Genomic DNA, 14,023 nt, shown 5'->3' with positions numbered 1-14,023 from the left:
GCTGTGGTTATAATATGAATTTGTTTCATGAAATACCTCCTCTTTAGTGAAAGTTAAAACAGGGTAACCGAATTTGAAAATGAAAAAGGAGCAGATTACTCCAGCTGTGTCTCAGAACATTTGGCCATCGGATAATATCACAGAAAGGCATGTCTGTAAAGTCTGATGTGACTGAACATCAGCCTTCTGTTGGGACAATGGGGACATTTTCGGAGCTTCATGAGAAATCCAGCTTCCTTTTTCTTTCTTTTTTTTTTTTTTTTTTCCCCACTTTGTTCATATTCTGCAGGGCTGTTTATGGAAGTCCTTGATTTCCTGTCTATTTTACTCCAGTCTTGGACTGGTGATGTGATTTTTTAAAAAAAATTTTAACTCAAGCTTTAAATGGTAAATTCCTCTATATCTTTTATAGAAAAAGGTAAATAACACAAAACTCTTTGTGGAAAAAATCAGACAAATTTAGGCTTAAAAAAGTGATGGTCTTTCTTAGCATTAGGTTCATTATGCATTATAGTACTTTGATTTTTCAGGTTCAACTTGAGTGGAACTTTTTTCTTTTTCTGTTCTAATTATAAAGGTTTTGTGTTTATATTATGTAGGATGTTCAGGTTAAGAATGATTAGAATTGAGACTCTAGATGCTTGGAATCAGTGCGGCTCTAGATGTTTGGAATCAGTGTGGTCTGCTGATTGGTTTTCCTTAGTGCACTCTCATTCTCTGTCTAGTGGTTTGTCCTGGCCATTAGCATCTTCAGGCTAGACTGGAGGAATATTGGGATATTCCAGATAAAGTCATCCAGCTAGCATGCGGTTTGTCTTAGGGCTTTGTCCTGTTGCTTTCTCAAAAGCTTCATATAAGTCCCATCTCAGACAGTGGTCTGTAGTAGCTTTTTTCCTAGCCTTCTTTCATGGGGCCCAGCCCTGCCATCCCATGTTGTGATGAGTGACCCTGGTGTAGGTTTCTTTTATTAAATTTGTCATTACTTTTAGGAGTGGTCAGATGTGAAGGATGTATTTAAGAAGATGAATGTGGCAGCAATGTGGAGACCCAAGGTGAGAGAGAAGATGTAGATAAGAGTTCATAGAGGGCCATAGCAGTAGAGCAGGAGGGGAAGGATGTGAGAACATGAGTTTACTTGGCTCCTTACGAATTATAGGGCATAGGAGCAGGAGTCAAGGATGGCACATTCTGAGTTAGAGTGACTAGTAGTTGTAGTGAAGTCAACAATGAAAACAACTTATTTTGTAAAGAAACTAGTTCATATGTGTTGAATTTCATTGTGGTCTTCCACTGAAAATATTCGATTTTAAAAACTTGTGTAGAGGCCATCAGATGGTGTAGTGGTTATGTCACTGGACTCCCACATGACCTACTGTGATTCAAGTCATGGACCTGGTGGCTTGAAAATCAAACCAGGTGCATGTGCTTTAGTGCCCAAGATCCCAGGAGGAGATGGAGGAGAAGGGACTGTGGCATGGCCATCCTCCCATGGGAATGATTTCTCACTTTCCCTCTCACTATCTCTGCCTTTCTCTCTCCAGTGAGCAGACATGCCCTAAGGCAAAAAGCTCTAAAAAAAACCCCTCCAAAACCAAAACAAAACTTGTGTGATTGTTATTAAGGGTAATAGATCTAAACCTATATTATGCGTATTATGCATGCGTGTGTGTATGTGTTTGTATATATGCATGTGTATATATATATATATATATATATATATATGGTTTTAGCAAATGAAAAGAGGGGAATTCTTAAGGTGTTTCTGTTTATTATAACAGCTAACATATTATGTGCTTACTATTCTAAAATACTGTTCTGACTCTTTGTATGTATTAATTCATTTAATTTTCACTGTAAACCCAGAAGAGTGGGATTATCATGCCCATTTTATAAATGAGGTAACTGAAGTGCAGTTAAGTAACTTGTACAGAGTCTTAGCAACATAACAGCCGTTTTTTGAACTTCGGTGCTCTGACTCCAGAACCTGTCCTCTAAACTTTAAGTTTACTATATTTAAAGTTCATTGTGCTGCTTTATTTTGTCATGTTTTAAATTCGTTATTTTCTTCTTTAGAATCTGCAATGTATTTCGATTTTAAGGAAAATTATAGTATTGCAGTTTACATAAACATGAAATAATAAGATTTATTGAGCACTTACTATATAATAACTGAGACTTTATTATACTTTTATGACTTTATTTTAATGTTATTCTAGCTAATTCTTGTTTATTAATTCTTATTTATTTAATCCTACATGCATTAAATAAAATCACATGGATCCAGGTTGCACATCAGCTTAAATGTATTGGGAAGAAATGGTTCATTTTAAATTGAATGAGTTATCAGACCAACCTTGTGGCCTAGTGATTAATGGGGCTGGATTCTATATCACCTACTATGGTTTGAATCCTGGATCTGGGGACTTGACAAACATGCTGGGCACGTGTGCATGTGTGCTTCAAATCCCAATAGGATGGAAAAACAGAGGAGGAGAGATTGCTGCATGATCATGTCCCATTGGGGGTGTTTTTCTCTCTTTCTCTAGTGAGTGCACACACCCTCTGGCAATTAAGAACATTAATTTTGTTATTTATCAGTCATATTATAAAATATCACAAATGGTTTTGATATACTGATTGACTTTATTTTTATTTTAGATTTTGGTTCAAATGGGAATTATGCTGTAGTTTTCTGATTTTGTATTTTACAACTGTGGAGCTCTTTTCTTTAAATGAAATCTTACTTTGAACCCCCATATCTCAAATAGAAAAATTAGAGGAGTTTTGGTCTAGATGAAACTGGGGATGTGTGTGCTTAGGGTTATTGGGCGCTTCCTAAAGAATCTAGTAAATTTTAGGGCCAGCATAGTGGTGGATTAAAGTGCTAGATTCCCACATGACCGACCACAGTTTGAGTCCTGGATCCAGTGGCTTGAAACTCATGCTGGTGTGCATGTGTGCATGCCCAAAAATCCCAGGAGGAGAATGGAGAAGGGATTGAAATGTGGTCATTTCCCCCTCCCCAGCAGGTGATTTCTCATTTTCTCTCTTACTGCCTCTCTAGTGAGCACATGCACTCTATGGCAAAAAACCTTTGAAAAAAGAATTGCTGATAAATCTTAGGTCTCTCTGGAACACATTGTGCATGCTATCAAATGCTTTTCAGTATTTTAATGAGTGCTTTACTTATATGTTGCAAAAGAGGTAATGAAATGTTTATTATTCAAGTGAGTAATTGTTTATTTTCCTACTTGATCAAGCAGTTTTCTCCACCTTACTGTTTCATTTTAATAATGAATATTTAGTATAAGAAAAAATTTATGCAAAACAATTAGAAATTAAAAAATCTCTTTTCAAGGTAAAGAAATGTATAATTGTTTCCATTTTTTTCATGCATTTATACTGAAATATAGTTTGTAAACTTCATTTCTCCTCTTTTGTTTAGATGAATAACACGGCAGCTAGTCCAATGTCTACTGCCACTTCAAGCAGTGGGAGAAGTACAGGGAAGTCTACAAGCTTTGCAGCAGAATTACAGAGTATGATGTAAGTATGTCTCTGCATACTGTTATTATTTAAGATTTATTTATTTTGAAGAAACACAATAGAAATAAAATTTATGAAACTTAACTTGGAACTAAGTTGGATTTAATCAGGTCAAAAATGAAAGTTTCTGATAACATTTTTAACATGTAGAAGAGGCAAATCGTTTAAAAATGCTGCAGTGGAACTGTATTTAAAAAAATGAATGTTGGCTCATCTTCTAAAAGATAGATGCAGACATATTTGCTATAGTTATTGTTTGCCCAAATCTGTGTTGTAGACTGTTTATTACCACTTTAGTTTCAGATTTAGAATAATTTGAGACTGGTTATTTTCTTGGATAGTTAGAATGTTTCCAGAGGGAAGTGCTTATTTTTTCTCAAATATCATAATAATTTTGGGAACTTAATTTAAATACATATTTAGCTTCGGTAGTATTTGAAATTCATTGTGTTTCAGAATGCTGGGAAAAAACTTAGAATATTTAAAAACACACCCAATCTTTGAGAAATGCATAGTCATTAAGATTTCTTTCCGAAGACTACCCAGCTTGACTTCTGGCTTTTTGCATTGTGTTCAGCTACATATCTTGATTTGATGGGAAGTAGCATGTTTATTGGAAAAATCTGTTGGCACATGTTAGTTTTTCTCTGTTACTGGTTCAGGAGACAGTTATCTGCATGGGGGCAGACAACACATAGCTCATCTTTTCCTATGTCTACTTATTCATGACTTATCAAATAATTTAAAAGAATATTTCTGTTGAAGGTTTAAGTGTCTTCTTCTTGTGAGTGTAGATTGATAGGCTCTATAATGGATTAAATTCACTATATGATGATAATCAAAGGTAAAATGATTCTGAGCATATTTGTGAACATACTTTCACAATATTGAAGACATGTCATAGGTTCTGACACTTTTCTCAGGATTCTTTTATACTCCAATTGTTGAAAACTTTAAAGAATGTTTGTTCATGTGGATTTTAATTTATTAATATTTATTGCAATATTTATTGCCACTAGGGCCAGTCCTGTAGCCTACTGGTTAAGGGAGCTGGATTCCACATGGCTAACCATGGTTTGAGCCCTGGTCCCAGTACCTTGAGAAAATGCAGGGCTTATATATATATGTGTGTGGGTGTGTGTGTGTGGGTGTGTGTGTGTGTCTACATGTGCACACATCCAGAAGCCTGATGGGATGGAGAAATGGAGGAGAAGGGGCAGTGATGTGACTCATCCCCACCAGGGGGTACTTTCTCCCTCTTTCTCTCTATCTTTCTCTCTTTGGCAAGCACACATGTCCTTTGCCAATTAAAATATATTTATTGCTTAGAAAATAAAACTGAAAAATAAAATTGTTTATGCATTTATTTGAAATATAATAAACCTATTAATGTGTTAATATACATATTTCTTATAAAAATTACATTCTAAAACCCAAATTGAAAATACTTCTTTTAGACAGAAATAAACATTAATTTAGTAGCTATATGAATTTAGCCTGTATTTTAAATTATAGAAAATTGTAAGGGTTTGTACTTTGTATACACATTCGTAGATTAGTTTAAGTGTTTACATTATAATATAGTGGCTTTATGTTAAGAATCTTTCATGTTGTGTTGTGGTAATTATATTTTAAAATATTAAGCATATTATAGAGGGTTTATAGTAAGGTGAGGAAATTCATTTTCCTATAGAACTGCTACACTGATGTACTTTGTATTTTTAAAAAGTTTTAATTTGCAAATTTTGAGCTCATAAAATTATAGAGAATAGTATAATGAACTCCATGTGTCTATCAATGGGCTTTAACAATAATTGTGTTCTGCCAATCTACTCTAACTGTTCTGCCTATTCTCTTTCTTTTTTTAAATAAAGTATTTTAAAACAAAACCCCAGACATCTTATTTCAAAATTCATAGTACTTATTGAAATAATGTACTTGTTAATGGGTAAAGAATGCGATCTAGGGCCAGCTGGTAGGGTGGCATGGTGGTTAAGATGGCTGGATCCCACATGACTAACTGCAGTTTAAGTCCTGGACCCAATGGCCTGAGAAACTTCCTGGGTGCATGTGCATGCCCAGAATACCAAATGGAAGGAGAAATGGAAGAGAAGAAATTGCAATATGACTATCCCTCATAGGGGATGCTTTCTCATTTTTTCTCTCTGTCTCTGGTGAACCCATGCTCCCTCTGGCAAGAATCAAAAACAAACATGATCTGTAGCAGGAATCAGTAAACTACAGTCATGGGCTTGCTTCTGTATTTGTAAATACAATTTTATTGGGCCATAGCCATACTTGTTCATTTTATCTGTTGTCTGTCGCTGCTTTCAATGCTACGTGGCAGAGCTGTGTATTTGTGACAGAGACTATATGGCCTTTAAGGCTGAAAATACTCATAGTATGACCTTTTACTGAAAAAGTTTGATTACCTCTAATCTATAAAAACATTCTCCATAAGAAGAAACCTGTAGTTTTTACTTTCATCGTTTATACTTCGAAGGGTTTTACTTAATGCATTTGATGGACATCAGGCCATTTAAGAAAACAAAACAAAAAAATAATAAAATAGAAGCTAAGTTCAGCACTTTCTTGTTAAATACTTTTGCAAACATCTTCCCAACTAATGTACCTAAGCTGGATTCAGAATGCAGAAGTTATTGTTGGCTATAGCTCTGGAAGAAATCTATATTTTCCTTCTATTTCAGACCTCATAGAGAGGCCTTTTCTAGTAGTTACATTCATCATTTTTTTTTTTTCTTAAGAATTTCTTCACAGAACAGAGAAATAGGACTCAAACTGGGAGAATTCTTTTTTAATTCACCAATATTTTTATTGGTAAACATCTTTAGACTTTTGATTATATAAAATTATAATCAGAATACATTAGATCCCTGCTTATTTGTATATTTCAACTGAGAAACTGCAGCCTTAAGCCACTGTGTTTATATTGTGTAGTGGGAATTTCTTTTTGTGACTCCCTACGTTACTGTGTTACTGCTGTTTGGCACTTCTAAGTCTATTATTTTGTTGCTTTTCAGTCCTATACTGTTAATATCTTTCCCATCCATTCAGTGAGCTGTTTCTCTCTTGGCTTCCTGCCCTATAAATAAGTAGCAATATTGTAGTGTCATTTTTAGGGAATGGTCTCACTGAAAACTATCTAGTCAAACACAAATGAAATTGTCATGATCTACTACTATAAAATACAGAACTGGCACCAAGTCTGTTTAGAGCCTTGGTAGAACTTAGCATATTTTAAATTAGAGTGGTAAATATCGCTTGTGAAGCATTCTCTGAGAGATATTTCTACAGATTGTTAAGTAAAGATTTAGGAGTCAAACAATTGCTGGTGGGTTGAGATGACGGAAGCTGTCCCTTACCAAGTACACATTAATGAGCACATTTGCTGAATGCTCCTTATTATAGTTTTTTGACTAATGTAGGCTGGAAGGGTTCAGAAGCTTTTCATTAAGTTTTAAACTCAGGCAGTCTTTAAATTACAAAATGAAATCATGGGACCAGCAGATGGCGTAATGGTTACCTTGCTGGACTTTCACGAAGTTGACTGCAGTTCGAGTCCTGGATGCGGCAGCTTCAAACTTACGCCAGTGTGTGTGTGCCCAAAATCCTGAGAGGAGAGTGGAGGAGAAGGGATTGCAGTGTGGCCATCCCCCCCGGAGAGTAATTTCTCTCTTTCTATCTCTCTCTGGTGAGTGCATGTGCCCTATAGCAAAACTCTCTAAAGAAAAAATAAAAAAAATAAAATGAAATAGTTTTCTACCCATATTGCAGCTAATTTTAACAGACTTCTTTTGTTATATGGCAGGACCTAAATGCTTTCTAGAATCATATAATCTAGTGATCGAGAAAGGTGTAGAGAGATAAGTAATATCATGAATAGGATATGAAAAACTTTCATGGTAGTACGAAGAAGAGGAGGGAGTAATAAATTCTTATGAGCGTAAGCTGCCTAACTTTAGGTCTGTACTTCTGATCTGCTTCCCGTTATATACATTAAGTGTTCTATGAGTACCTCAAATTTAGTATGTCCAAAACTGAAGTAGTAGTTTTCTCAGTGAGATTTATTTCTTCTCATGGAATTTTTTGGGTAAGTAGTAGTAACTATTTTTGCATTGTTGCACTAGACTAGGGCATTGTCGAATACATGAAATGGTATAATTTGGCTTTTATTAGTATTGTGAAGTTGTGAGCTGTGAAAGAATATGTACCCATTTTGTCCTTAATTGAAGATGGCATGAGAGAGCTTTCATATTTATATATCTTAATTATTAGTAGACAGTTTTTAAACTGACATAGAATTCCTTAAAATAGTGTTTATCAAGTACATTTAAGTTATCCTGGACACTGGAAGAAAAACTCTTGAAGGTAAAAAGTGTTCACTTAGGGCTGGCTCAAAAAGTGGAACTTAGGGGACTAGTAGTTAGCGTAATAGCTATGTTGCTGAACTCCCATGTAGTCGACTGTGGTTCACGTCCTGGACGTGGTGGCTTAAACTCACACCAGGCGTGTGTGCGTGCATGCCCAAGATCCTGAGAGGAGAATGGAGGAGTAAGGATTGTGGCGTGGCCATCCCCCCGGAGGGTGATTTCTCGCTTTCTGTCTCTCTGTCTCTGTCTGTCTGGCGAGCACATGTGCCCTATAGCAAAAACCTCTTCAAAAAAAAAAAGTGAAACTTAGGGCCTCTGGATCCCTCATCAACTGTGTAGTTCAAGTTCTGGACTCAACAACACGTATGTATGTACCCAAAATCTCAAAAGAAGGGAGAGATGGAGGAGAAGGGATTGCCACGTGACCATTCCCTGTAGGGATGCTTTCTCAGCCCCTTCCCACCCCTCTCCAGGGAGCACATACACCATCTGACAAAATTAAAAAACAAAACAAAATCCCAAAATAGTGCTAGAATAGATACATTATAATTCCAAAGATGCTTTAATAATACCTATGTTTATAATGAATACTTTTATTTTTAGGAGTGGGTTTTTGCTATAGAGCATTTGCTGTGCGCTCGCCAGAAAAACACAGAGAGACAGAGAGACAGAAAGCGAGAAATCACCCCCTAGGGAAGATGGCCACACTGCAATCCCTTCTCCTCCATTCTCCTCTCAGGATCTTGGGCACGCACGCACACGTGCCCGGTGTGAGTTTTAAGCCACCAGGTCCGGGGCTCGAACCGTAAAAAACAAAACAAAATCCCAAAATAGTGCTAGAATAGATACATTATAATTCCAAAGATGCTTTAATAATACCTATGTTTATAATGAATACTTTTATTTTTAGGAGTGGGTTTTTGCTATAGAGCATTTGCTGTGCGCTCGCCAGAAAAACACAGAGAGACAGAGAGACAGAAAGCGAGAAATCACCCCCTAGGGAAGATGGCCACACTGCAATCCCTTCTCCTCCATTCTCCTCTCGGGATCTTGGGCACGCACGCACACGTGCCCGGTGTGAGTTTTAAGCCACCAGGTCCGGGGCTCGAACCGTGATTGACCACATGGGAGTCCAGTGATATAGCCATTTCGCCAACTGCTGGTCCCACCCACCTTATATATCTTATTGTTTCTGTCTTTGATAGGAAGTCCTACCCTTAATTTTGAAATCTGTCTTTATGTACTTTATTGTATTTTAGGTTTTTAGTTTAATATTTAGTCCCTTACTTTGTTTTATGATATCAGGGATGGTTCTCAGTTAAAACAGTTTTACTTCCAATTGGTTTGCCAGTGGTCTTAACCAGCATAAATTACATAAGCCTTCCTTTCCCATCAGAATTAAAAACACTACTGTTATCAGATATTACTGCTTTTGACTTTATGCTTTGTTTCACTGAGTTGTCTATTCCTTTGCCAGTAGTACATTATTTTAGTTATTATAGCTTCTTAATATGTTTCAATATTTGGTATTATGGTTCAAGTTCATCTGCATAACTTCTTTTTAAAATATTTCTGTACTCTCCCTATTTTTATTCTTCCAGATGAATTTTTAGGAATCATTTTATTAAGTTCCAAAACAAATTCTGTGTTCAAATTTAAGCAGTTTCATTTTTCTTTTTGGTTTTTTTCTTGTATGCTCAGATTTCAGACATTGGTCTGTGAGATTCGTTTTACTTTTAACGTTGATTAATATAATAATTTTACATTTAGAAAGTTTATTTGAAACAACACTGGATAGAAACAGCAAAAACAACCTACTAATGAGTGGGTTGGTTAACTAATGTATAATTAGAGACTGAAGGCCTTCTCAGTTTTCTTTAATATTTGTTTTCCTTGCTCGAATGCAGAACTGTGCTGTGACTGCAGTATGTAAAATTGGCCAAATTACTCCCTTAATTTTGTTTTAAGTTTATTTACTTATTTCTTCCAAGAGAGAGAAAGAGAGACCAGCACCCCAATAAGGTCTTCATGCCAGGCTCCACCACCAACCAGTTCAGCCAGCCTGGATGGCAGCTGCACTGTACCCACCATGTCCAGGTAGACTTCCAGGCACAAACCCAGGGCCTTCTCCTATGGGTCAAGCATCACAGAGCATTGCGTTTCCACTGCACCCCCTCTGCTGCTGTCCTCCTTTTTAAATCTTGCAGTTTTTATCTTATTTTTGAATAGTGGATATGGCCAGAAATAAAAGACCAGTTGAAATTTTTTATGGATATGTGAAACTGCATTTTAATGGAATAACATATATGGATATCTGTGTAATACAATTCATAGAATAAACTTATGTAATATATTCTTCATTTTATAAATGATAATTTGAGTGATCAAATGGATGTTATCTGACCATTTTAATAAAAATATTCCTTCAGTAGATTATGAACATTCCTGACTACTTATAAGCAGACTTCCAGTTAGCTTGGCATGGTATGCTCTCCATTTGTGGACAGTGTGCCCAGGCACCGCACAGCATATAGTATACTGTGTTCCTGTGGATAAACAGACCTACTTTGCCATTTCGTTTGTATTTGCATATTTATTTAGGTAGTTTTGATGTTTTCTCTATCCTTTGCAGCTGCTAATTTTGTTTTTGTCTTCTCAGACTCTGGCACTATTTCACCACTCCTCTTTTTGAATACTGCTTCCAGTATACTATAGATTAGTAATCAAATTTATTAAAGTTGTGCCTAAAATAACAGTTCATAATCTAGGAAAACCTGATGCACTTTCTCTTCTGGAAAAAAAAAGTCACCTGATCTTTGGTGCATAAACCTTGTAAAAAAAAAGTTTTATTTTTACTTTATTTCTTCCATTACTCTGAGAGAAAGGAGAGAGAGTGGGAGAGAGAGAGAGAGAGAGAGAGAGAGAGCACTCATTCCCATTAGGATCTTGATGCTGCAGTTCACCCTCAGCCTTCAGTCACCGCAAAACATGGGCATGCATTTGCCTGGTGTATTCAAGGTCTCTGGATTGGAACCTGGAACCTTTCCTTATGGATCAGCCTCACAATGTCACGTTTTATCATTGTACCACCATCTGGCCTCTAGTGCATAATTTGGAAAGTTGAGGGTTTTTTTTTTTACCATTTGAGTTAGAGTTTTGATTGTATTTTCAAAGACTCAGATTGTCAAACAGTTCAAAGCTTATTTGTAAGTCTTTTGGGAGTGACTCTTCTCACAGAAATAATGCTAGGATTTTCATTTAGATTGTTGAGTTAGTTTAATACATATATATTTTTCTCTTAACCTTGAAAAATGTCTGGGAGTAGGCTGTGGGGAAATGTGCATGATAATAGAACCAAATAGGAAGGCTCAGAGTTTGGATCCTGGGTGGACCTGAATGTGTTGTGTGTATGTATATACCTGTGATCCTCACTGGCTTGAAGGCTGAGGTGGGGGGATGGTCATAGTGTGGCAAGATCCTGTCGGGGACAGGGGACTCTCTCTGTCTCTCTCTCTCTCAAGAAAAAAATTAAACAAATGTCTGAAGTAATATTTATTTTCAGTAATGCTTAATTGCCTTTCATACCATTTTGAAGAATTAGGCAAGGCCACTGGCTGAGGCTGGCAAAGATAAGGGGTAGGGAAGCTTGAGGAGAGCAATGAAGTTTGTGATGACAACAGTGGTGTTAGAGTGAAAGCTAATTAGAAAATAGGGCTGGCTTCATAGCACAGTTTAGCACTGTGTATTTGGAGTTGGATTCCACATGACTAACTGGTTCAAATCTTGGCATGGGAGGCCTAAAAAGCCCACCAGGTGTTTGTGCGTGCATGCATGCAATTTGACAGGTTGGAGAAATGAAGAAAAGAGGATTGTGGCATGACCATGCCTCATTGGAAGAAACTTTCTGTGTCTCTGCCTCTGGGAAAGAAAAAAGAAAATAGTGCTCACTGTTGCCTATGTTGTGAAGGACTCAGCTAAGCACACTTAACATTCGTAAGGACTCTCACACCAAGTGTGTATAGATTTCTGTGGCAGTACTCGGGTGCTAGGCATAGGGCTGGGGAAAAACAAAAGGATAACCGGATTGATAATTAGATTTGGAAGGCAGTGGAGGCATCAGGATATTGTAATTTGAGGTCTTGGATATTCTGATCACTGCACCTTGACTAGTGGGGAGGGGTGGGATAGAAAGTATGAAGGAATTGATCAACTTTAAGAGAAATGGGGATAAAAGCATTAGAGATTTTATGAAGTGTAAATTTAGGTAGAGTGGAAGTACTAATTAAGAGAGCTAAAAGAATAGAAAATAGGAGTACCAGTTTGGACACCAAACTGCAAGTAGTCTTCTCTGACCTCTCTAGTATTATTAATTGCCTTTCTGTGAGCTGTGGTATCTGTATTACTCTTAATGAAAGTCTTCATTTTACTGTATTGCAATGAACTTTAATTTATCTCTCTTTGGTTTCTACTGTAAGTTTTCCAATTGTAGAGATTGTTTTAATTTTTCTGTTTTACCATGTTTAGTATCTAGTAGGTAACTGGTAGGCGTTAAATTTAGTAGAATGTATAGGAAATTGGGGTCATTTTGGGATATATAGTTTAGAAAGGCAACATCAATGGGAATGAGTGAATTTAAGAGATTATAAGTCTTCAAAGTAGAAGAGGTGGGAGAAAGGGATGTGGGTAATCTATCTTCGTTCTTACTGAAATTCAAATTGGTGCTTTATTTTGGTTTCCTCGTTTTTTAAGGTTTTGTATAGTGTTATATCATGCCTCAAGTATTTATGTTACTTTCTTCTTTTGTTTTTTAAAAAAATTTGCCAGAGGTCTTGATTGCTTATTGGTGAGAGACAGAGACTGGGTAAATGAAAAAGTGCCCCCCGTGGGGCACAGTCACACTGTAATCCCTTCTTTATTTCTCTCTTCTTCTGGTATTTTAGGCATGTATGCACATGTGCCTGGTGTGTTTTCATGCTGCTGGGTCTGGGACTTGAACTATGTGATTGGTTCTGTGGGACCCACCCACCTTAAACACCAGAGCACAGGGTGGCCTGTTTTTTTTTTTTTGAATTTTTTTCCTTAGCGTGCACTCGCCGGAGAGAGAGGGAGACAGAGACAGTGAGAAGGAAAGTGAAAAATCATGCTCCAGGGGGAATGGCCATGTTGTAATCCCTTCTTCTCCTGGAATCTTGGACATGCACAGACATATGCCCAACGTGCTTTTCAAACCACTGGGTCTGGGACTCGAACCATGGTTGACCATGTGGGAGTTCAGCAATGAACTGCTCTGCCCTCTGCTGGTCCTCTGGCCTGCTTTCTTATTACTAACTTTAGAAATAAATTTTAACCCTCCCTATTATTTTCTTATTATATTAAGTTAATTATTTCATTTTAGCTTCATGGAAAACATTTTTAGGCATAGCATTTTATATTTAGAGTTTCTTTGACTTATTCGAACTCTCATTATTGCTACCTTAGAAAATTAAAAAAATATATATATATGTAGTATCTGTTCTTAAAAAGGAAAGATGGTCTAGTCGAGCCATATGAATACAAGTGAATCCAAGTAATTTTATTTTTAAATATTTATTGAGAACTTTATTATTTATTAAATTTAAATAACAGTATTAATTCAAGTTTTTCTGTATGAATTGAGTCAGATTATGTGTACAAATAATTTTTATGTGAGATATAAGTAGGTATTTAGTGAAAATCTCTATATAAAAGTATATACCTTGATAGATTAATTTGACTTGTAGGTTTATAGATAGAATTGAACCTTAGCGTTTTGTTTTGTTTTGTTTTTTGGTAGGCCCACTTGTTTGATTTTATTCAAAGGAATCTGTTTGGATAGTGCTTATTTAGACTAAATGAAAAATCTGAGCACTTGGCCAGTTCCATAGCTGAGCAGTTAGGCTCTGTGCAGAGGAAACCAGGGTGGTCCACATGGACCACCAGGGTTTGAATCCTGGGCCCTGTCAATCTGAAAACATGCTAGGTGTAATACACATGTGCTGACAGGATGGACAAATGGAAGAGAAAGGATTGCAGCACGACTAGGCCCCATTGGGGAGTTTTTCCTCTTT

At 36.5% G+C, this 14,023-nt stretch overlaps 1 protein-coding gene across 1 annotated transcript in view; it reads left to right on the top strand.

Annotated features, from left to right (window-relative positions):
* Window positions 1-993: 993 nt before the first annotated feature.
* The window catches only part of SUPT3H (SPT3 homolog, SAGA and STAGA complex component), a 449,785-nt gene continuing 436,755 nt past the window's right edge, over window positions 994-14,023 (top strand). Inside the window, exons 1-2 of the mRNA XM_006149071.2 lie at window positions 994-1,052; window positions 3,446-3,546. Of these exons, the coding sequence (XP_006149133.1) occupies window positions 1,023-1,052; window positions 3,446-3,546 (131 nt within the window). The 5' untranslated portion in view covers window positions 994-1,022. The remainder of the gene's footprint in view (window positions 1,053-3,445; window positions 3,547-14,023) is intronic.

This window comes from Tupaia chinensis, unplaced genomic scaffold (genome assembly GCF_000334495.1).
Source record: "Tupaia chinensis unplaced genomic scaffold, TupChi_1.0 Scaffold000252_1, whole genome shotgun sequence".
Lineage (NCBI taxonomy): Eukaryota > Metazoa > Chordata > Mammalia > Scandentia > Tupaiidae > Tupaia > Tupaia belangeri.
Note: the sequence above shows the minus strand (reverse complement) of the source record. Positions and strands in the feature narration are given on the sequence as shown.